Source organism: Arvicola amphibius, chromosome 12 (genome assembly GCF_903992535.2).
Source record: "Arvicola amphibius chromosome 12, mArvAmp1.2, whole genome shotgun sequence".
In the NCBI taxonomy this organism is placed as follows: Eukaryota; Metazoa; Chordata; class Mammalia; order Rodentia; family Cricetidae; genus Arvicola; species Arvicola amphibius.
Window position 1 is genome coordinate 86,720,931 of NC_052058.2, and position 22,362 is coordinate 86,743,292.

A 22,362-nucleotide genomic window follows, 5' to 3' on the forward strand; every position below is an offset into this window, starting at 1 on the left:
ACCCAGGTCTTCTGGTACAGTTTCTACGCGGAAGCCTCGTATGGTGGCCACTAGCCCACGTGGGGCTAGTCAGCACTTGAAATGTGACTGTTGTGGCATTTTGTGTAACTTTAATCTTAATAAGGATGTAAATAGCCATTTGTAGACACTATACTGGACATTGTAGCGGATGATAGAGGAGGGACCGCCTGCTTGAGGTCATGAAGCCCCAGGATGCCAGAACTGGAAAGGACATTGCCTCCAGCTCTTTCTTTTGCAATAGGCAAAGAAAACCATGCTGGGCAAGGGGTCACAGACAGTGGAAGTCCAGGCTCTTGTTCTCAGTTCTCTGCCAGGACTTTGCAAATAGCTCTGCTATGCAAATACCACCTCAGAGAAGCCCCGGGACCCTTAACCCCAGGAGAGTGAAATCCAGACACCAAGGGCTTCGTTGGTACTCAGTACTTTGTGCTTTTTGGTCAACAGAGGAATGAGAAGCTACAGGTAGAGGCTGCTTTCTTATCCCCGAAGCTACACACCCGGCAGTGGGGGGTGAGTGGGAGAAGAGCCATCAGCCTGTGGTGTCCTCAGGCCTGTGTGTGAACCTGACCCAAACCAAGGTGTCTGAAGCTCTGTCCTTGCGCCAGCCCTACTCACTCACATGGAATTGAGGCAGAAGTCCCTAGACCCCAAGGAAGCCAGCTTGACTGGGTTCTAGGCTAGTTTTTCATCGTTTTTCAGATTCTTCACTGCTCGATTCTTCACCCACTGATCATGGGCAAATGCCTTTTTCTGTCTATATATTTATCACATGTAAGGTAGGATTGTTGGAGGTCTGAAGTCCTGTGTTCTTAGATGGTGATGACTTAGATTGCCTATGTAAATGGTCACATGGGGCAGGGGCATATAGACGGTGCAGAGCAAGCTGAGAGGAGTTTCTCGGGGAACTCCATATTAAGGTCGAATCCCTCAGCAGCACAGAGCCTGGGATCAGTACTGGATTCTGTGAGCTCAAAGCATCTTTCTGACTCTCTTAGTCAGGGTCGCTATTGCTGTGATGAAACACCATGATCAAGCAACTTGGGAGGAAAGGGTTTATTGAGCTACACTTCCACATCACAGCTCATCAAAGGAAGTCAAGATAGGAACTCAAGCAGAGCAGGAACCTGGAGGCAGGAGCTGATGCAGAGACCACGAAAGAGTCCTGCTTACCGGCTTGCTCCTTCTGACTGGTTCAGCCTGCTATGTTATAGAACCTGGCCCCACCCACAATGGACTGGGCCCTCCCACATCAATCACTAATTAAGAAAATTTCCTACAGGCTTGCCTCTGGCTCCCTCCTATGGAGGTATTTTCTTAATGGAGGTTTCCTCATCTCAGATGACTTTTGCTTGTCTCAAGTTGACGTAAAACTAGCCAATATGTTTACCTACACTCTACTGCCATAGCCCTAAGGGTTTTATCCCGGTTGCCCTGGAGAAACATGCGACCTATCTCTTTGCAAACTCCCCAACCGAGGTTGCTGTATGAACAAGCTATATGTGAATCCTGTTGACAATAGATGGAAGGCATTGACCTTACATACAAAAGCATGTGGGAGTGGTGTCTGTTTTGTTACATTGTCCCTCTCTCTGTGTCTCTCTCTGTGTGTCTCTGTGCTTGTGTCTGTCTGTCTGTCTCTCTGTTTCTCTGTGTGTTTGTGTGTGTACAGGTCAAAGGACAACTTCAGTCATAATTCCTCAGGTATCAGACTCTTAGATCAGCTTGTCTCTGTCCTCCTGGCTGCCATCATGCCTGTTTTTTGTTTGTTTGTTTGTTTGATTTTTTTTTTTGTTTTTTTTTTTAATGTGGTTCTGGGATCGAACTCACTCACACTTACTGACAAAGTCACATCCACAGCCCCGTTTGTCATGTGTGTCTTCTCCACATGACCGTCCCTCCTTTTGCTCCAAACTCAAAAGAATCAACCTGACGCAGGTTGTAACATGAAGTTTTTATTGTCTTTCCTCAAAGCAGGGAAGGGTGAGTGCAGGCGAGGGGGCAAGCACTCCTCGGAAGCTGTGTCCAGTGTCCCTGTGTGGAAGTTAAGCCCGGACAAAATGACCCTCAGGAGCACCATTTTGCCTCGGCCAGAAACTAGGGTCACTGGGTGACAGAGGGCCTTAGCGGGCCAAGGCAAACCCAATGCGGTTGTTATGTCGATCAAACTCTGTGTAGAACTTGCGGATGAAGCTGGCACCCAGGACCCAGACAGGCCCAGTGGGTGGCGGGATGTCCAGGCCATGGAGAGCCAACGTGCATAGGTCATCATTGTTGTAGGGATCCTGGCAAGAAGTATGAAGCTTGCTCTGTTGCCCACGATACACCCTCTTCTCACCACCTGACCCCAGCAGCTGTCTGTAGTGTACACCCCTCTCGCCTGCATCCTTCCGGAGCTGTTTTAGCCCAGCCTGAATTGCACCCTTCCCGGGGCAGGCAGGCACTGCGGTAGATATCAGGCAAACAGTGTGTCTACCCTGGGCTCACAGACTTACTTTAGGGCTCTGACCCAGACCAAATCTCTGAACTTCTCCATGAGCCTGAAAAGGGCAGAGGACTAAAAGGAGGGCCACTCAGAAATGGAGAGAGAACTGTTGCTAAGTCACAGCATGGGTTTTGTTCTTTGTTTTGTTCTGGTTGTTCATTTATTTATTAGTTTTGTTTAGTTTGCTTTTCTCTTCCTTTTTTTTTTCTCTTTTTTCTTTCTCTATTTCTGGATTTTTGTTTGTTTGTTTTGAGACAAGAGTTTCTCTGAGTAACAGTCCTGGCTGTCCTGGAACTCGCTTTGTAGACCAGGCTGGCCTCAAACTCACAGAGGTCCACCTGCCTCTGCCTCCCGAGGTGTGCACCACCATTGCCCAAGTGAATCTGGGGAGTTTTGAAAGCTCTGATTCCCAGGTGCCTGTCATGGAAGTTCTGATCTGCGAGGCGAGGCATGTGGCCTGGGTACTGGGGTTGTTGAAAATTCTCTAGATGACCTGAGATGCACTCATGAACCATTGGCCAAGTGGGTGACCTGTACGTTACAACTTCTCCCCCTTTCTGTGGCCCCTGCCCACCCTTCCCACTGAGCCTCACCTGCAGCACGTAGTCCGCACTGGTGAGTGTATAGGCTCTGCCTCCCAGGTGGAATGAGATGTCGGGGAGGGTGGGCACCTGGTTACAGTCCACAACATACTGGAGGAAGGAAGGAAGGAAGGAAGGAAGCTCTTCTCAGTGTGGGACTCTCTGAGACGTCCAGAGCCCTGTGCCAGAGAGTCCTGACACAGTCTCTGCTCACCCTCCGTGAGAGACATGCCACACATTCAGGAAGTGTGAGGGGTGAGGAGGAGATGGCTTGAAATGGCTTTGCTTGGGACCCAGTACTGTCCGGATGGGCTGGAGGCTGGAGCCAGGTGGTGTTACCCCTCCCCCGGCGTTCTCTCCATCAGTTCCTTACTTCATCTGTGCTCTGCTCCTTGGCCCCCAGGGCTTGCATGATCAGCCTCATGGAGATCGTAGGACCCGAGATATAAGATGCACCAGTGTCCACGACGGCCACGCAGCCCTCCTCACACAGCAAGGTGGCAGACCCCACAGACACCCTGCGGAGGCTACAGTTAGCCAGGCAGACAGACAGACAAGAAGGCAGGCGGGCAGAAGTTGCCAGGCACCCCCCAGCCTGCATGTCTTTCCCAATTTAGGGTAGAGTAGGAGACCCACCATACAAGTGGCCTGGCGGCACACTGGAGGAAAGCCGAGAGGCCCGGAGAAGGTGCTGACTGTTCTTGTCACCAATACATAGTCTAGAGACTCCGCCTCTTCTCCCCGAGTCCTCTCCTGCTCATCCTCAAATCTCATCCCATGCCTCCATCTTGGCTAGAGCTTACAGACAGCAGATAGTGGCTGTGCCCTAAGGAGTGGCTGCCCCCACCCTTACCCCACCCCACCCCAATCCCGGTGACACCATCAGTTTGGAGGGTTAGGAAGGTTATGGTCGCTGACCCCTTCATTGTGATCTGCCAGGAGCCAGTCTTGCTGACGCTCACATAGTGAAAATTGCCTTGGTAATGTTGGGGGTCACTGCCCCCCAGCACCACTTCTCCACCCAGCAGGTGGGAATCCCTAAAGGAAAGATCAGCACACGTTAGAGACAGGCGGCCTTTGAAGCCTGAGACTTCAGGGATGAGGTGCAGGGTGGGAGGGGGGGCGGGGATTGGGGGTACATGTGGAGTAAGTTGTCATTAGGAGGCCTGCAGAAGCCATTGCTTCTCTCCCTGCTGGCCCATCCCCAAATGCAGCAGAAGTATTTCTAGGGTTGTTTAGCTACCTCCAGAAAACCGTCAGATTCAAGGACACGGGGTAGATGCAAATAAGTCATAAATAATGCCTTCCTTATTTGGGGGCAACGGGTGTGTGTGGTTGACTCCAGACTCTAGCATCTAGGGAGAAATCAGGCATCTAGTGGAGCTGGGCCTGATGAATGGGAGTCTGTGTGGGTGGTAGCATAGTTCTGGGGCAAGGGTTCAGGGCCACATGAGGCCTCTGTCTCACTCAAATTCCTTTGAGGCTGAGAGGGACACGAAGAGGAGACCCTCTTTGTGGGCAAAGCTCAGAAACCCTGTTGTTTGGTAGGGTAGAGGTTAATTCTCACCCTTCAGACAGCTGAAACCACCCAGAACCTGGTGGACACGTGGTGGCTGGAGCCAGGCTGTTGTTCCCAGCCAAAGCTGACTGCCCTTTGTCTTCCTCTCCACGTTCATGATGCTACCCTTGGCACAGGGCTACCTTGGGCTGCTTTCCGAGGTACTTAAGTGTAAGTGAATGACCCATGACCTACACATATATTTGTGCACATGTGTACACGGGGTAGGTATGCACCTGTTCTGTGCAAGTCAGTTACTTATATGAATTACTTCTTCCTAGGGCCTCTGCTTACAGGCCTGCTTGCTGCCTGTTGCTGGATCCTAATTCCTTCCATGGCCCCTATTTCTGAGCCCCATGTATTTTAAGTCTTCCCATCAGCTCTTCTTCCACCCACAGCGTTGCTCAAGCATCCTCTAGCATTTAGAACACCCACCTCCCTTTCCCTGCTTCTCTCTGGATCTTACCCCACACCCTGCCTCACGTCCTCTTCCCTGTTGAATTTCCCAAAGCAGCCTATATTTTGTGATCTACACTTTCTGACACCCACTTCCGCTCTTAACCTCTATCTATCTATCTATCTATCTATCTATCTATCTATCTATCTATCTATCTATCTATCTATGGTCTTGCCTTCGCCCTGTGAAATACAGACATCCGCTGACTGCAGGACCCCCTGACTGGTCTAATTCACTCAAAGTCTTCCAGAGTCACCATCTGGAGACCCCTGCTTCCTCTGAGTGTGCTCTGGATTCCACTCCTCCATTTCACTCTCAGCGCCCCTGATCTCTGTTCTTACCCCTAACGATTTTACCACCAGCTCTGACCGTCTTTCTAAACGCAGAAATTGGCAGCAGATCCCAGCCCTGCATGGACCCTGACTGCACCTTCCCTGAGGCCGGCTGAACGGCACAGATTCCCGGCTTAGAACTGAAAAACACCGCAGCTCTCAGGACTGGGTGCCTGGTGTGCCCCAGGCGTTCATCGTGCTGCATTTCCTGTCTCCCCTACTGGACAGCAAGCTCTACGAGGATGGAGGGTAGGGATTGTCTTGTTCACTGTGCGCCCCTGGAGCCTCCCACAGCACAAGGCACAGAGCACTGGCTGGATCAATGAGAGAACAAACAAAGGTACCAACAAAGACACGAAGCTGGCTGTGTCTGTGTGGCCACTCCCTAAGGACTCTGTGTTTGATTTCCATTCATTTTAATTGACTAGCGTGTGGTTCTAGATATGGATCACCTCATCAGGAGCATGTAAATCCTGGCCTGGACTCCTGCCATTCCTCCAGCTCTCCGCCCCTCCCTGCCTTGGCCTTGGGATCAAAGGCCCACCTGCTGTAGTAGACAGAAAAGACTTCCTCCTTCAGCACCCTCTGGGATAGGATGTGGTCAAAGACAGGGGTGACCCCGCCGACGGCCTGAGCAGGGAAGCCCATGCCCAGAACCCCATCAAACTTGGCCAGCATGAAGGGTATCAGGGGCAGCTCAGTGACCTCTCCAAACGTCTGTGTCACAAGGATTCCACCCACCTGTGAGAGAAGAACCAGAGGGGATGGAGGTCACTGCCCAACCCTGGCTGGGGTCTGCTGTGGCTCCATACCAGGGACCCCAGAGATATCCAGGTTCTGTACAGCAAGTGGCTAAGACTATCCCAGCAAGTCTACATGTACACTCTCAACACATCTATGCTGGGGGCAGGTATGCACCCCTCCCAGAGGCCCGTTTTCAGGCTCACTCCACCAGCCCAAGCTCAGGATTTCCCCATCATAACCAGGGCTTCCTTTTCTGCCCCTACCCAATTCCACAGGCATGGTGAGAAGGAAGGGTTCACACAGATTCCCTCTGGGGCTCTATGTGTCTTTTCCTAGTTCTGGCACAGCAGTGCCGAGCGATTCCAACACAGTTTAGACACTGGCCAAAAGAAAGCAAACCATGCCCCACCGCAAACCCCTGATCCCCAGTCTCAACAATACTCCAAGCCTGGTCTGACTCGTCTCAAGGTTGGAAGCTGGGGTTTAGGCTTGCCCACACGGGGGTTAGATGCAAAGCCTCCACAAGCAGTGCCAGCCTGTCTGCTTCACTGCAGCTGTGGTCTCTGCAGCTTCAACTAGAAGCTGCCAAGGAAGTTGTCCCTCAGCATCCCAGGCTCCAAGATGGGATACCTAGCCTGCTCCACATGGGCTCCATGGATGTCAGTAGGGCTGATCCTACTTACAGTTACTATGTCCTGGCTGAGAAAACCTTTGACCTTCCCTGATCCATAGTGGATGGTGAATTCGGTTCCATTCTCCATGTAGCTGGAGGATTCCGAGGAGTCATAGAGGCTGTGAATCTCTAGCAGAGGGATACAGGCTCAGATCAGCATGAGAGTTAGTGACCTAGGCTCAGGAGCGGGGCAAGTGGTGGACATGGCTGGTATGGTGTGTGTGTAGGGGCACAGGGGTTCCCGAGTCTCCAGTCTAGAAAAAATACACACCGGTCAAGGATAGTGTTTCTTGGTTTTGTCTTATGTGCTTATGCTTCTGAAACTTTGGTTTCAAACAAAGAATTCTATAGCCATTGCTAATATTGATATAGTGCCAGAGAGGATTCTGGGTACAGAGTAAGTGCTTAGCGTGGGGGCATTGACTAAGTCTATCACTGGAAGAGTCTCAGGACTCTGGGTTTGCAATATTGTTCCTGACTGAATCCTAGGAACCCTGGGGAACAGCCTTCCAGGTGCCCAGGCACTTCCCTAAGTTGGTTTATTCACCATGGTGGCCAATTCAGGAAGGTGAGAGACATTTTCTCTCTTTTTTTCTAGGATCAGGAGCATGGGGCTGAGGGAAAGAGGATCACAGGAGGATGGGAAACTGAGTTAGTGCAGCAGGAAGGGCTCAGGGAGGAACATGAGGCCCGACTCCCTTACCACAGGCGGTGAAGAGAGGGCTGCACTTGGTGGAGGGGACCCAGAGGTTGGCGGAACCTGTGTCAAAGATGACTTTGAAGGTCTGGGGTGGGGTGCCAATGCCAATCTCACCGTAGTACTGGGTCTGTAGGGGTAGAAGAAAAGTGAAGACCCAGGCTCAGGAGCCTTGAGTTTGGGAGTTTTGCCTGGACCCCCTCTTGGCTCTTGGTTTTCCACTTTGCTGAAATGTGGGGGTTCTGCAGTATCCTCCGCTGTCCTGGAATATAGCAGACTCACTGAGGCATGAAAGCCAGTTAAAGTGGTTAAAATAGCTGGGCATGAAAGCACACGGTGGCAGAGGCATGTGGATCTCTGCAGGTTTGAGGACAGCCTAGTCTACACAGTGAGTTCCAGGCCTGCCAGGGCTACATAGTGAGACCATGTCTCAAAAGCAAAACGAAACAAACTACCACCACTAACAAAGCCACAGACTTCTCTACCATAAGCAGGAGTTCTATAGAGCTCTCGGTGCTCTTTGGTTCTCAGCCAAGCATGTGTGGAAAGAGCCCTGCCTGCCGGGCCAGAGAGGGGTAGACACTCACGTCCAGGTAGTTGGTGAGGACCACGGGGGAGGTGCCATTGCCAAAGGAGGACCTCTTGGTGAACTCCCCCCATTCAGCACTGAGCTTGGTCATGTCCACTCCACGCTCCTTCAGGATTTCCCGGACGGAGGGCATTTTCTTGAGCAAGATCCTGCTCCAGGGTAGAGGAAGGTAAACAGGAGGAGTAGTAGTTGCGTAGTCCCCTGACATCGACAGGGCCCAGACTCCTTGTTTTTGATTTGTCAATCATTAGCCCTCTCCCATGCACCTAAGAATCACTTCTTGCACCCCAAGGTTTCTTAGGAGAATGTACACGCCTCTTCGAGTCCCTTATTCTGGTACTAAATAATCCCCAAATCTCTTCTGTTGTCTCATGTTAATTAGAAAAGGCAGTTTTTCCATCCACCCACCCATCATCATCATCATCATGTGTTCAACACCACTGTGCCACATTGTTCTGGATTGGGACATTACTGCCTCTTGACCTGTCCTCTGATTGACAGGGTAGGCAGTGCCACGTGGGGCCCATAGGTGGCAGCAGATGTCCACAGCAGGCTGCAGGAACTTGGGGACCCCTGGGGTATCACAGAGCCAGGTAGTGCGCACCCACTGAACCCAGCCAGATTCAGATGGGCCAGCGTCTATAGATTGCCTGTGTGCCTCGCCCGGGGAATGATATGTCCTGGGCCTGAATCCCATGCCCTTCGCCTCATATCAGCTGTCCTCCAGTCACCTTTGGCTGGCAGAGATAACGAGGTGTACAAACAGCGGCCCACAGGGCTGCTCCTGACCACCGAGCAGCTGCCTGGCCCAGGTCCGCATACAAACCACCAGACAGCTAGCTCCCTGTTTCTCAGCAGAGACACTGAAGGCTCACAGGGGTGAAGATGACTCAGAAATGCCGAACAGAGAGTCCATGCTCGGCTTGGTTGTCTTTCCTACCCAGGCCTGCCAGGCCCAGACAGACACGAGTCAGAGGAAGAGGTGCCTTGAGCCCTGAGCCAGGGAACTCTGGCACGAGCCCACCTCAGTGGCGGTGTACTTTCCCAGACACACAGAGGAACCCTGTTTCTTCTCCCTCGTGAGTCCTAAACGTTCTTCCTGGCACTCAGTGCCCTCAGCCTCCCTGCTTTGCCTGCTTCGCTTATCTCACGCCTATCTTCGTAATCTCTGGCACGAAGGACTTGCAGTCCCACCACAGTCTACTCTTCACAAGTGTCTTCACGCTTATTTCATTTGATCCCAGCCATCCCGCACGATAGGTGCTTTCATTATTCCCACGCCTTACAGGAGGAAAGGAAAATATACCCAAACAAGGTCTATTCCCCAACATTTCCTGAACAGACCCCTGCTTTGCTATACTCTGTGGTCTTTCCTCTTTTAGAAAACCCCTCTGTGTTGTGGGTTTTCTGCATTTCTTTAATTCCAGCACTCAGGAGGCAGAGGAAGGAGGATCTCTGTGACCTTGAGTCCAATCTGGTCTATATGGTGAGTTCCAAGCTCTACAGTAAGGCCCTGTCTCAGAAAGAAAACAAATCCTCTTCCATTCCTCTCCTAGAGCCTTAGTCCTTCAAGTCATGACCAGAGCATACCTGGATGGCAACCCCAAGGATGCCAACCCAAGGAGCCATTTTCCTAGCCTATGGCATAGTGAGGACACGTGGTGCTGAGGACATGCTGTGTGATTCTGAGTGTTCTCTAACCCCTCCAGCCTCTGGGATCTTGATGGCTGTATTTTGTCACTGCTCAGGTTAAGCTGGCTGCCTTCGGCTTGGAAGTTGGATGTGGTGTGTATGTAAGGCAAAGACCTTGAGAAGAGAAACATTGCTCAGACCCCTCAAGGGTAGGACAGAGCCTGACTCCTGCCCTCCTCTGAGTCCACTCTCCCTCTCACAGGCTTTGGTTTGCTTAGGCCTTTGTCCTTGGGATGGGGTGCTAGGAAGTACGATGCTCTTACTGCAGCAGCGGCTCTCTGCAAACCTGGGAGTGAAGAAGGGGCAGGCTTTGGAAACAAAGGCCAGGGGTCTCAGACCTTCTGTGAGGACATCCCTAGTATCCTCATCTGCAAAATGGGTGCTCAGGGTTGGGGCCACGATTAGAATGGATTAATCTATAAGATCCCACACCAGACAGATTCACAACTTTTCTTTTCTCTTCTCTTCTTTTCTTTTCTTTCTTTCTTTTTTTTTTTTTTTTTTTTTTGAGACAAGGTTTCACTGTGTAGTCCTGGCTGCCCTGGATCTCACTCTGTAGCCAGTCTGGCCTTGAACTCAGAGATCCACCTGCCTCTGCCTCCCAAGTGCTGGGATTAAAGGCACCACCACCACCTGTAAGATTCACAACTCTTACCACAATGAATCCTTCAGGACGTCCCCAGACCCCTCCCCCATCTCAGTCTCCACTGGCTCTGCGTGAACCTAGTCTTGCCTCTTCCCTGCTCCTGCCGTAAGAAACCTTGTTCCCACACCTTAAATCTCAGCACTTGGGAGGCAGAGGCAGATGGATCTCTGTGAGTTAGAGACCAGCCTGGTCTTCAGAACGAGTTCCAGGACAGCCAAAGCTGAACAGAGAAACCTTGTCTCCAAAACAACAACAGCAGAGAAACCTTGTTCCCACAAGCCTAGACATGCACTGAACGAATGTTTCATCTTCTCTGCATGAGGCTGCCAGGAGCCTTTCCTTTACTACACTCGGTGATAATCCAATCTGTGGCCATGGCTTCTAATGCCATGACACTCACGGCTTTGTATGTATTATCTCATCAAATCTTCAAGGCAGCCCCATGAAGCAGGCTCTGTTATGATCCTATTTTAAAACGGCACACTAAGACTTGGTGAGATTAGCTTGCTGCTCTCTGGAGCTGGCTTTGTCTGCTGCTATTGAAGCAGGGAATTTAACCTGGAAGAATCTAGAGGCCCTGCCCCTGGCCTCTTCACCATTCTCCTTGTCCAGGAGGGTTAACTTGCCCCGTGCCCTCCGTGGTCATTGCATGATGAACGTAGGGGTCAGGAATGTGTGGTCCTCTGATGAGAATCCAAAGACAGCACCTTCCAGGTCTAATTAGATATGGCTGACTAGTGTGGCGTTGGGCAAGTCACTGAACTTCTCAGAGCAGGACTTCACATCCCTAAGAACTGGTGGCCCAACATACCTGAAGGCCGAGAGCATTAGCCAGTCCCATACCCTTCCCCGCCCCCTGCCCAAGTTACCGTCCAAAGGCGTCTGTGTCTGTGGGGAGACTGAAGGCACCAGAGCTCCAGAGCATCAACAGGAGTCCCCAGAGAGGCATCCTCCTTCCGTCCATCTGGTTCAGTCAAGGCTTCCTAAGGTCTCTGTAGCTCCGGAGCCCATGACCCTTCTTTTATACACACACAGGCTCTGCTGTGATTTATTTCCCCCCCAGGAACCATGGCAGGGAAGTCCTCATAAATCCTATCTCGTGAGACCAAGCTAGGTGGGTGAGGGATAAGCAGGTCCTGGAGGCAGAGCGGAGTAACCGAGCAGGGTGTGTGTGTGTGTGTGTGTGTGTGTGTGTGTATGTATGTGTGTACTGTTGGTGTGGGAAGCGTGGCTGAGCCCGGTGACACTAGAGTCTCTGCTTGGCCTGGCCCTGCCACCTCTGGCTTAGGAAGAGGCTGATGAGGAGCTATATTGCTCAGGCATGAGGTCCCAGGGTACAGAGAGTGTAGAACCTGGGCCGCTAAGCTGCAACACAAACACCACCACCTATGCTCCAGGCTGCATCCTCTGCGTTAACCTTTGCCTTACCCCTGGCTGGCTCCTCCTAACTCCGCTCCAGTCTTCCATTCTGATCATAGCTGATTCCATTTGGCCGCTGCTTGGTGGGAAAAGTAACATCTCATTTAACCTCTGGCATCAGGGAATGGGATGGAATGTCCCCTCTAGGGGTTGACGATGGCAGAGGGAAGGGTAGCTCTCAAGGACTGGGGAGGATGTCTCAACGGCAGCTGGTTTCCAGCTCACCCCCTCCTTCTGGCCCTTCACTCCCTTAGACCTGTCTCTCTACCTTCCTCCTTCCTCCCGTGGACTTACAACAGCCTGGCAGAGCTATCTAAATGCACCTGACCCCTAGGTGCCCCAGGCTGGCAGTACTCATTCCCCTTAAGGAGCTCTCTCTTCCCTTCTCCCTGCTGATTTCTTAGGGACCACTCCAAATAGCCCACCCTTTCCATGAGGGAGACCCTGACTGGCATGGGCCGTCTTCTGCTGTGGCCTTTTGCCAGCCCTCCTCCGGGGTGTGCCCTCCATCCCTTTGCAGCCAAGTTACGTGTGTGCCGCTGCCTCTTGGCCACATGTGGAGCTTGCTGCTTATCAAATAAGAGGACCAGTGACTGTCAATGAGCAGGGAGGAGCCCTAGGTTCTACCAAGAACTTGCTGTGTGACATCGAGACACTGAGATTGGACTCTTCTCTTCTCTTCTCTGGGTCCCCCATGAAGCAGCTAGGTGGACCCCGAGGGCAGGCCTGGCTCAGATGCACCAGCATTTTAAGTCTGCGTCATGAGTGCTGTTCTGCCAGCTGTGGGCAGCAAAGACGATGATGTGCATTAAGGAATGTGTCTTCACCATGGAGATGATCCCCTCCCACGTGTGGGGCCTTTGAAAATTTTCAGCCACCTGGAGACAGGGAAGGACTTTTGAGAACTTTCCCCAAAGGAGATTTCTTGTCAGATTAAACAAACATTGATTATGCATGTCTCTAGGCATCGGAGGTCTCTCTCTCTCTCTCTCTCTCTCTCTCTCTCTCTCTCTCTCTCTCTCTTTCTCTCTCCAGCATTCACTTAGCTTTTGTTATGTCAGGCTCTTTGCTGGTGGCTGGAGATTTTTGTTTTGTTTTGTTATGGCTGTCCTGGAACTTGCTCTATAGATCAGGCTGGCCTTGAACTCAGAGATATGCCTGCCTCTGCCCCTGCCTCCCAAGTGCAGGGATTAAAGGCACGTGCCACCACACCTGGCCTAGATGCTAGAGTTATAAAGTTGACAAAAATTAATTTCTGCTTGCCGAGCCCAGAGCCTTGGAGAAAGGATTATTATTCTGACACATGAGTATAAAATAACAAATGAATGAAACAAATAAATATATATTTACAAATATATTGTACAACATATATATATATACATATATATATATATATATATATATATATATATATATATATATATATGTACACACAGTTGTACTGATGAGTAGCATGTGGCAGGGGGTTCCAGAGGCTCCGCCCAGGAGATCACACTTGAGCTGCGACCTGCTGGCTGCACAGGAAATGAGCAGTTGAAGAGGGAAAGGAAACAAGACTCAATGGAAGCATGTGCAAAGGCCCTGTGGAGTGGAAATGTGATGAAGTCAGGCCCAGGAAAAAGTCAGTGTTTTCTAGAACAGAGAAAGCGAGTGGAAAGAGATGCCCCACCTCTGGGGTGCACAGGTGAATGCCTCTTACTGAATGCCTATGTGTAGCAGGCACTACTATAGGTGCTTGATAAACTTAATGCCCCTGCATCTCACGTGTGAGCTAGTTCCATTGTTAGATGGTGAAAGGTTCAGGTAACTTGCCCAAAGTCATGTGACAGTATGTGTCAGTATGTGTCAGAGTCAAACTATAAACTGGGTGGGAACCCAGAGTACCTTACAGAGCCGAGTAGTGTTCTGAGTAACCTGGGTCCCACCAAACTCACGTTAAGCAGCTGTAGGTTTACCTACAGAACAGTGAGGAACCCTTGATGGTCAGGGAAGGAATGGTGTAATCAGCACATTTCGCAAAGATACCTTGGCTTTATGGACTAGCAAGGACTTGGGGTTGGTTCAGGACGGCATGACCCATGCCAATCAATGAGAGGGCCACAGCACTGGTGTGTGCCTGTGCTAGGGTGGGTGGGCTTGGAAGTTAGAGGACTTGGGAGGAACCTGCAAGGCCCATGGTTGTAGAGACTGAGGGAGTGACAGCTGGGATCCCGGTGATTGTGTAGTGGAAGGGAAGGGAGCTGGGGGAGATCCTGGGTCTGAGGGCATCTTGGGTGTGGGCTTCTTTTGAGAAATCCCAGAGGTGATAACAAATGACCTGGGGGAAAAGCTTCTGCATCTTCTGCCACAGATGTGAATGCCGTGAGCCCAGGAGAAGACAGCAAGCAAGACCAGAACCCAGCGCCAGTGGACCAGCCTGGAGAAACAATCTGCCATGAGGGAGTGACCGCCACGAGGGAGTGACCACATAGGTCACTCCTAGTTTTTCCTTTTTGATTTTTCGAGACAAAGTTTCTCTGTGTATCCCTGGCTGTCCTAGAATGTGCTCTGTAGACCAGGCTGATTTTGAACTCAGAGATCCATCTGCCTCTGCCTCCCTAGTGCTGGGATTAAAGTTGTGTGCCACCACACCCTAAGACAACTTCAAATAGTAACTCAGAATGACCAGAAGGAGGAGAGGGAGGCAATCTAGTATAGCCGCTCACCCCCACCCCCACTGCTACTGTGATCTCTTGATAAAAGGGAGAGGCGGGACTAATGACTCCACACACGAGTGGGTGACCCCTCCTCAGGAGCAGAAGGAAGGCAGTGTGGAAGCAGTTGGTTTGTTTGGGAGCTGATGGACTTTCTTGCTCCCGAGGTTGTAATCTTCTCCAGCCAGTAGGTGCAAGGAAAGCAGCAATGGTTTGGAAATGATTGTAGGGAATGCAGAAGCTGACCTGGGAAATCAGAGGATTGAAGAGGCTGGAGATGTTTAATAGTTGGAGCCCAGGACTGCACAGAAAGCCAGCTTGCTCCATTCCTGATCCCCTAGGGCCTAGAGCACACTGTCCTGTCAACACATTTGCCTTTAGATCTTCATCAGAGCAATTGCAGCTACTTGCTAGCAACCCTGAAAATTGAACCTTCCTAGAAAGAGGAGCTGAGGTCATTAGACCCTCCCTTGAGAGTTCAGCTGTTCCTTCCTAGACCTGCCTTCCAGGTGTAGGGGATTCAGCCAAGCTGCAAGTAGTTGTGTGGTCTGTGGAGGTGCTGGGGTGCAGAGACTGTAGGTGGCCTGAAGGAGGCTCTCCGCCTGTGCAGCTCTCGGGGAGTCATCGTCTGTGCTGGGGTGAGACCTTTCGATGATATAGCTGCTCTAGAATCACTCCGGCTTTGTAAGGAAGCCTAGTAAACTCGTCGGTTCACCAGATTGAACTTCAGTGGAATCACACTTTGGCCTGTTGGTGGCTTATCTGGAGTAAGTAGATGCTCGTGTCTCCTCAGGAAAAGGTCACGTAACAGTTCCCCCAGCTGCTTAGACACAGACACAGGAAACATGTGGCTGGCTTTACTCTAGGGTTGAGTCAGTGATAAGGAACAAAGGAATTTACAGTCTTAGCAAGAGAGAGAGAGAGAGAGAGAGAGAGAGAGAGAGAGAGAGAGAGAGAGAGAGAGAGAGAGAGAGAGAGAAGTTTGAGACTGAATCTTACTATATAGCCCAGTCTGGCCTCAAAGTCATGATCCTTCTGTATTAGTTTCTCAAGTACTAGGATTACAGGTGTATGTCCCCACACCCAACACAAAATATTATTAACCAAAAAACTATGGGCCAAAGGAGGGAAATTAAGATGGAACAAGCTATAAAATGAGAAGAGAGAGCAGGGGTGGTGCCAATAGCTGAGTCCAGGCTGGGGTGGCCAGTGGGAGGAGTGTGGGGCATTTGCTAGTCTGCAGGTGGCGTGGTGCCTTGTGATAAGTGCAGCCTTGGATGTGGGTGATGGCTGAGACAGAAGAGAGGTGATGCTGTTGGGAATGGGATGTCCAAGGAGCTAGAGAGTTCTACACCAAATGGCCAGCACACATTGAAAGATGTAGTTTATGCTTGCCTTGAACTTGTGATTCTCTCATCTCTGCTGCGTCGGCATTTCCTACTGGCATGTGCTATCACAATCAGCCACCCAGGGATTTAGGAGGTCAGGGTACAGCCAGGTCACCATCTGCGTGGTTAGTGATGTCATTGGGGAGGATTACAGAAGGCACAGGGTGGAGGAAGTCTGCAAGTCGGGAGCCGAAGTCCGTAATAAATGGCAGGGCAGGACCCACAAGTCCAGTAATAACACAGTGAGCGAGTGGAGAGGGTCCAAGAAGAGAAGCAGGGCTAGAAGGCCAAGGTCATCTCCCGGTGTCTACGTCAGCCTGGGAGGCAAATGGACCAGTGCCCTCAGGGATGCAAGAGGAAACCAAGACCCAGAGGACAAGCAGTGTATCCTAACTCACAGACAGAGGGTGCAGCCACACAGATGCTGGAGCCCTGCCCCCAAATATCACTCTCCACACCTTGAGGCCCCTGCTGAGACAGAGTTCCTCATGAATCTCAGCGCAGTGACTTAAAACTGATGATGTCCTTTTTCCATCATGACTGTTATTTGCCGTGGCTGGGGAGAGTAGTTGGCCCACTTACCATTTCCCTTCCTCCCTCTGCTCTTCCCAAGCCCTAGAGGAGAGGGAGCAAGCACAAGGAGAGAAGAAATGGGAAGGGGTCGTTGGGACTGGTGATCCCACCAGCCGCCTTGGTTGGGCAGCTCTAGCAGGCTTTGACCCCTTAGCAGTCCCAGGACATAGGCACAGCTTCTGTTCAGATGAGGATGCTGACGCTGCAGAACGGAGGGAGGACAAGCTGAAGTTCTACCTTGTCACTTCCCTTGTGGTGTTAGGATGGATGGGCAAGCCGATGGGAGTCAAAAGAGATGGATGCTGAGCTTCAGCCTTGCCAAAGGAAGTGATGCCAAACCTACAGACAGGGGCATAGCTTCTTAGGGCTTCTCTAGCCCAGGTTAGACCACAACACACAGAGGCAGGACCTTCATGAGTATATTAGGGTGAGATATGGATGCTTTTTAAATTTGGTTTTTTGAGACAGGGTTTCCTCTGTGTAACAGTCCTGGCTGTCCTGAAACTTGTTTGTAGACCAGGTTGGTCTTGGTTCCACATGAAGGAGCACAAATGTCTGGAGTCATGTGGGTGTCCTGGGACCCTTGATGGTCACACCGAGGCTGATGCTCAGAGGCTTCCCAGGTGGGAGAGGCTGAGCTGATCCAAAGCCTTCCAGTGTTACAGTTGATCCTCTCTGTCGGGCTCAGCCCATTGGTCTGCCTGACCCTCTGCCATTTCTATTGTTGGCGGGGGGGGGGAGGGGGCGGATAGCTCAGCAGTCCTTCTTTCTCTCCAGGACCTTCTGGCATCCTGGACCATGGGACAGAGTGTGTTTAAGACCCTTATCAGGTCATCTCTGAGGCCCTTAGTCCAGGGGTCTAATTCTTCTCATAGGACTCCCCATGATGCCATTTCTAGCACCAGGCTGTATCACGTCATCTCAAGGTCAAGGTTAAGGAAGTGGAGCAGAGTAGGGGTGGAGGAGAGGGTTGTGTTGGTCCCCTCTCTGCCTATGGGGCAGAGTGGGTGTGAGAACCAAGCAGGAGAAGCATAAATCTAGCTGAGCCCAACTTTCCCACTGGTCTTCAGAGGCTATGGTCAGTACGTCCAGGACTGGGGATGGGGCTTTGACGGCCAGGGAATCTCTCCAGAGACAGTGATGTCAAGAGGTGGTCTTAATTTGGTTTCCAATCCCATCCGCCTCCATGATAATGAGAGTTGGCTGTTTAGATGGTGGCTGTGGTGGCTTGGGAAGACTGGAGGTGGAAGGGGGAGGGTTGAGCGGTATCAAAAACCTTGTTTGTGGTTTTGAAAGGGGCATGGATTCTCTCCTGGCCATCAGTATGTAATATGACACATGCCCAGGGACTAGTTCCTGATGAGAAAAGGGCTCATCCAGTGTAGTGTTTGAGAGTCAGTCATCTCTGGTCCAGCCCTGTTCCTGTTCATAAATAGCAAGTGGATACGCAGAAGAAAGATGGAAAAAGACACGGCTTCCTCCTGTGTCCTCTTCCCTCTGCCCCCCTCCCTGTACCCTACCTCAACCGCCTGCTTTGTTTCCCATTCTTGCAAGGACCCAGCTGGCTCTTCAGAAAATTTTCAATTAGAGAGCTGATGCTGAACTCAGCAGGGATGAGCAACCAGGACCTTGAGAGAGAAAGGCCCAGAATAGAGTTGAATAGCCACCCAGGGCTGCCTTGTGTAGGTGGACATTACTCAGAGCCCAGGCAAGGTGTTGTGGTTGGGACAGAACCTTGGGGCTGGGATGGGGGTGGGGAACCATGTGTCCTAGTCTATTCATTGTGGGGACCTTGGTGGGGATGGGGGTTTAGCCATTGGGTTGGGATTGTCCCAACCTGAGACCTGGTGAAGCCGTGACCCAAAGAAACTGAAGGTCAGTCTCCTAGGCCTCAGGAGCTGCAGAGGATGGGGGAGGAAAGAGTTGGCAAGGGAGCAGGGGGTCTGTGGGAGAGCCTAGTGGAAACTTCCTGAAACACAGTGTATCAGTGTAATGGAGCCTGACACTGCACCCCGACACAGGAAAGCTACAAACGCAGACTTTCCCAACTTCCACTGGGGATCTCTGGTATTGAAGAACCTGGAGGTGGTGGGGAGGGGCAGATTGCAGAGGAGGGTGTGGCAGAAAGAGGGCTCATCAGTGTCCACATAGACACCAGTGGGTGCTGCAAGGGGGATCTGTACGGCGGTGCTAGGGGGTGTGATCTGAGCTTCACCAAGCAGGGAGCAAGCTAGGCCAAGAATAGGAAAGCTGTTCTAATTTAAAAAGCATTTATGATGAAAACTGACATTCTCCAGTCCTCTGCTTACCCTCAGCCCTGTTCTCCAAGGACCACAGCTCCCCTACTCACTCCCTGGCCATTCTGCCCTACTTGGTCATGGGGAATCTATATTCCTAAACATTGTTATATGCATGCTGCAAATTCTCAGTGTTAATTTTGATGATTTTTTTAAATTAAACTCTCACAGTAGGAGAGGTTATGTCTCAGTCTATCCTCCAGGTTTTGACAAGACAAATTCCTGTGTTTTTTGAGGCAGAGTCTCTCTGTGTAGCCCTGGCTGTCCTGGAACTCACTCCGTAGACCAGGCTGGCTTTGAACTCATAGAGATCCGCCTGCCTCTGCCTCCTGAGTGCTGGGATTAAAGTGTGTGTCATTATTCTGGATAAAATTCTGTTTTTTTCCTGTGTATTACAGTTATCCCTGTGGTGTATGCTTTTCCTTAAACCCAATCACTGATGCCCCTTTGGGTTTCCATGACCCCGTTAACTCTGCTCCGAAGCCCTTTGCACCTGGTCCCACACACTGGTGTCTGGACTGCCGAGAGTCACACTGGGTTTCTCTTCGCTTCTGTCCCCATTGTTTGGGGACTTCTTCAGTTTCCATCCTTGCCTAAGTTTGGCGTAGGCTCTCAGAGCTCCTTGAAAAGGGGTCAGGAGAAAGAAACATTTCTAGGCCTGGAGAAGCAAAGCATTTCTGTACGGCCTGCACTTACACTAAGCAGCCGGTCGCAAACTGAATCCTACTATGGCCTGGATGTTCTACAAGCACCCCACCCACACCCCTACCTGGGCCTGCAGACCATGTTTCTCTTCTGGAAGTTTTCCTGGAGTCCATTTTCTTTTCTCTCCTTTCTCCGTTCTCTTCCGAGAACTAAAGGGTTCTGTAGCTTCTGCTTCTCTAAGATTTTGATGTTTTATCTCCTGGTTTCTTTTTGTTTGTTGTCCCAGCATTCCTTACCTGAATGTTCCAACTCTTTTTTTTTTTTAATTTTGCTGTTATGTGTTTAACTTCCCAAGTTTTCGACCTGCCTCTTCCTGTTTTTATTTCATCTTTTATATTTTTATAGATGCAATTTTTTCCTCTTACCTCTCCCCAGTAAGATATTGATTATAGAATAATTTAAAATGCTATCTCTGATATGAAAAGCTTCGTTGCACAAACATGGGAATATACTTAATACTATCGAGCTTTCCACCTTACCCACAATTATGATGGTAAGTTCATGTTTCAACTATACATTTAAAATGTCGTTGGCTGGGTGTGGTGGTGCACACTTTTAATTCCAGCACTCAGAAGGCAGAGGCAGATGAACCTCTGTGAGTTTGAGGCCAGCCTAAATAATGAGTTCCAGGATAACCAGGGCTATGTAGAGAGACACTGTTTAAAAAATAAATAAATAAAATTTAAAAAAGAAAGAAAGAAAGAAAGGAAGAAAGAAGGAAAAAAGAAACAGCCTAAATAATAAGTTCCAGGATAACCAGGACTATGTAGAGAGACTCTGTTTAAAAAATAAATGAAAGAAAGAAAGAAAGAAAGAAAGAAAGAAAGAGCCCTCTACACTTTCTGCATCCTCTGTTTCTCCATTTGCTTTGGTCTTCTGGACACCAGGCTTTCTTGGGTCTCCCTACCTCTCTTCTCACACGGTTAAGAGCCGGGCAGGTAGAAGGGTCTGGAACCTGCACCAGCAATTCTCCCAGTTGGCTGTGCCCACTGTAGGTTTCTGTGCTACCATTCTCTGGAGCACGCTCCAGTACCGGAAGGTCTTTTCTCTGGACTTGTTATCTCCTGTTCAGGGACACAAGCCTTGCTGTTTGCTTGGGTTCCTAGAGCAGAGAGAGGAAAGGAACTCAGGCCTCCCCTAAGCATCCACACAGTCCGTCTCCACAGCCACTCTCTCTGCCCAGGCAGGGCTCTCTCCTCTCGTGTCGTCTTCCAGGGAGGAAACTGCCTCTTCCATGTAGGATACTAAGCTAGCAGGAAAGGCTGGGCCTGTTGGCTGGGGATGACAGGGAGGGTACCATACTAAGTCCAAAGGCTGTATACAGAATTGTCAGTTGGCCTCCTGTTTGCAGGCCACGCTTTATCCACACCTAACACTTGCCATCTAGAGGCACAGCCTGGGTACTGGCTTTGAGTCAGGAGCTCTTCTTGACTTTGTAGCTGTAACTTCCTTTGCTCTGTCACCCACCCCCATGTAGTTTCCATCCTCAAAATCTTAACGTTGTTTCTCTTCTTTGTAAAATATGTGGTAATTACCTGTATTACTTATGTGTGTATGGGGGGTATTGGGCGCCAGCATGACATGCTTACCTGTGGAAGTCAGAGGTCAGCTTGTGAGAGTTCGTTTTCTCCTTCTACCATGTAAGTCCCAGCATTAGAACTCAGGTCATTAGATTTGGCGGCAAGAGCCTTTGCCCACTGAAGCATCTAGCCAGCTCTGGTTTTATTTTGTTTTGTTTTAATTATATTTATCTATTTATTCCCTTATTAAACCTTCTCTCTGTCCTTGGGAGTCATGGTGATTAATCGTTGTCGCCGTGATCAGATTTAGGATCTCCATGGAAACGCGCCTCTATGTGTCTATGAGGATGTTTCCACAGAGTTTTAACTGAGAAGTGAAGGCTTACTGTGAATGTGGGTGGTCCCCTTCCCTGGGTCCAAGACTAAATAAAAAAGAGGAAGTGAGCCCATGTGACAGCAGCTTCATGGCTTTGCCACCCCACCTTCGAGGACTGTCTCATCTCAAACTGTGAGCCAAAATGAACCCTTGCTCCTTGAGGTCATTCTTGTTGACCAGTAACACTGCACAAGCTAAGTGAAGTGGCTCTCGCAAGGGTCTGACCCACCCTTCCTCCACTGTTGACTACTGAGGGACTAAAATGTGGGGCCTGACCTGAAACATGGCCAGGTCAGCACAAATGACTCAAGGGTTGCACTTTTTACTTCCTGTGATGTAACGTGCTAAAGGGGTAGCAGCAGACTACATCAGACTGATATTAAGGACATCACAAGAAGGCACAACCCGAGTTAATGACCGTATGGCTACTTGCCTTGTCCTATTCCCTCCCACGAGAGAAGCCAGCGCTACCCTAGGCATCCACTTTGATCCAAGCCAGGAACCATGTTGGGCTCTGCTGCCTCTGAGAGAAAAGAGGGAAACAGAAGCACTTCAGGAACAGCAGATTGGCTCTTCAGACTTGATGCCCTTAGTCTTCTGGTGACCACACCTGGGCTCAGGCAAGCTGTTGACCGAGAGAGGAGGCAGAGGCAAAAGGCAGGGCTGAGGCTCCCCTGCTCTGGGAACCTTATTGGTGGTGTCACTCTGGCTCCTGGATCTGCAGCCTAAGGCAAATCCCTGGACAGACAGGAGTTGGGTAGGGGTGCTGTTTCAGGGGGGACTGCAGGAAGATGACCCTGACTGGAGACAGAAGGTGGGCACGTGGGAATGTGCCTTCCTCTTGACTGTATCTTTTCAGGAACCTCATGTGGGCTCATTTCACCTACCTCTCTGAGCCTGTTTTTTCTCTACCAATGGA

At 50.5% G+C, this 22,362-nt stretch overlaps 1 protein-coding gene across 1 annotated transcript; it reads right to left on the reverse strand.

The window, feature by feature from the left end:
• Window positions 1–2,141: 2,141 nt before the first annotated feature.
• On the reverse strand, window positions 2,142–11,454 carry Ren (renin). Its single transcript, XM_038350023.1, has 9 exons — window positions 11,342–11,454; window positions 8,133–8,283; window positions 7,552–7,675; window positions 6,859–6,977; window positions 5,976–6,172; window positions 4,003–4,122; window positions 3,458–3,602; window positions 3,097–3,195; window positions 2,142–2,303 (listed from the first exon to the last, which is right to left on the reverse strand). Exons 1-9 carry the CDS (start codon window positions 11,434–11,436, stop codon window positions 2,142–2,144), a joined length of 1,212 nt encoding a protein of 403 aa, XP_038205951.1. The 5' UTR covers window positions 11,437–11,454.
• Window positions 11,455–22,362: the final 10,908 nt, after the last annotated feature.

What these genes read in the sequence shown, in the direction of transcription:
- Ren (XM_038350023.1), bottom strand. Translation starts at nt 11,436, where the DNA reads ATGGACGGAAGGAGGATGCCTCTCTGGGGACTCCTGTTGATGCTCTGG. An exon ending in TCAGCCAGGACATAGTAACT is followed by an intron (nt 6,173 to 6,858) that starts GTAAGTAGGATC and finishes CTTCTCTCACAG; the next exon opens with GTGGGTGGAATCCTTGTGAC. An exon ending in TGGCAGATCACAATGAAGGG is followed by an intron (nt 3,603 to 4,002) that starts GTCAGCGACCAT and finishes TAGCCTCCGCAG; the next exon opens with GGTGTCTGTGGGGTCTGCCA.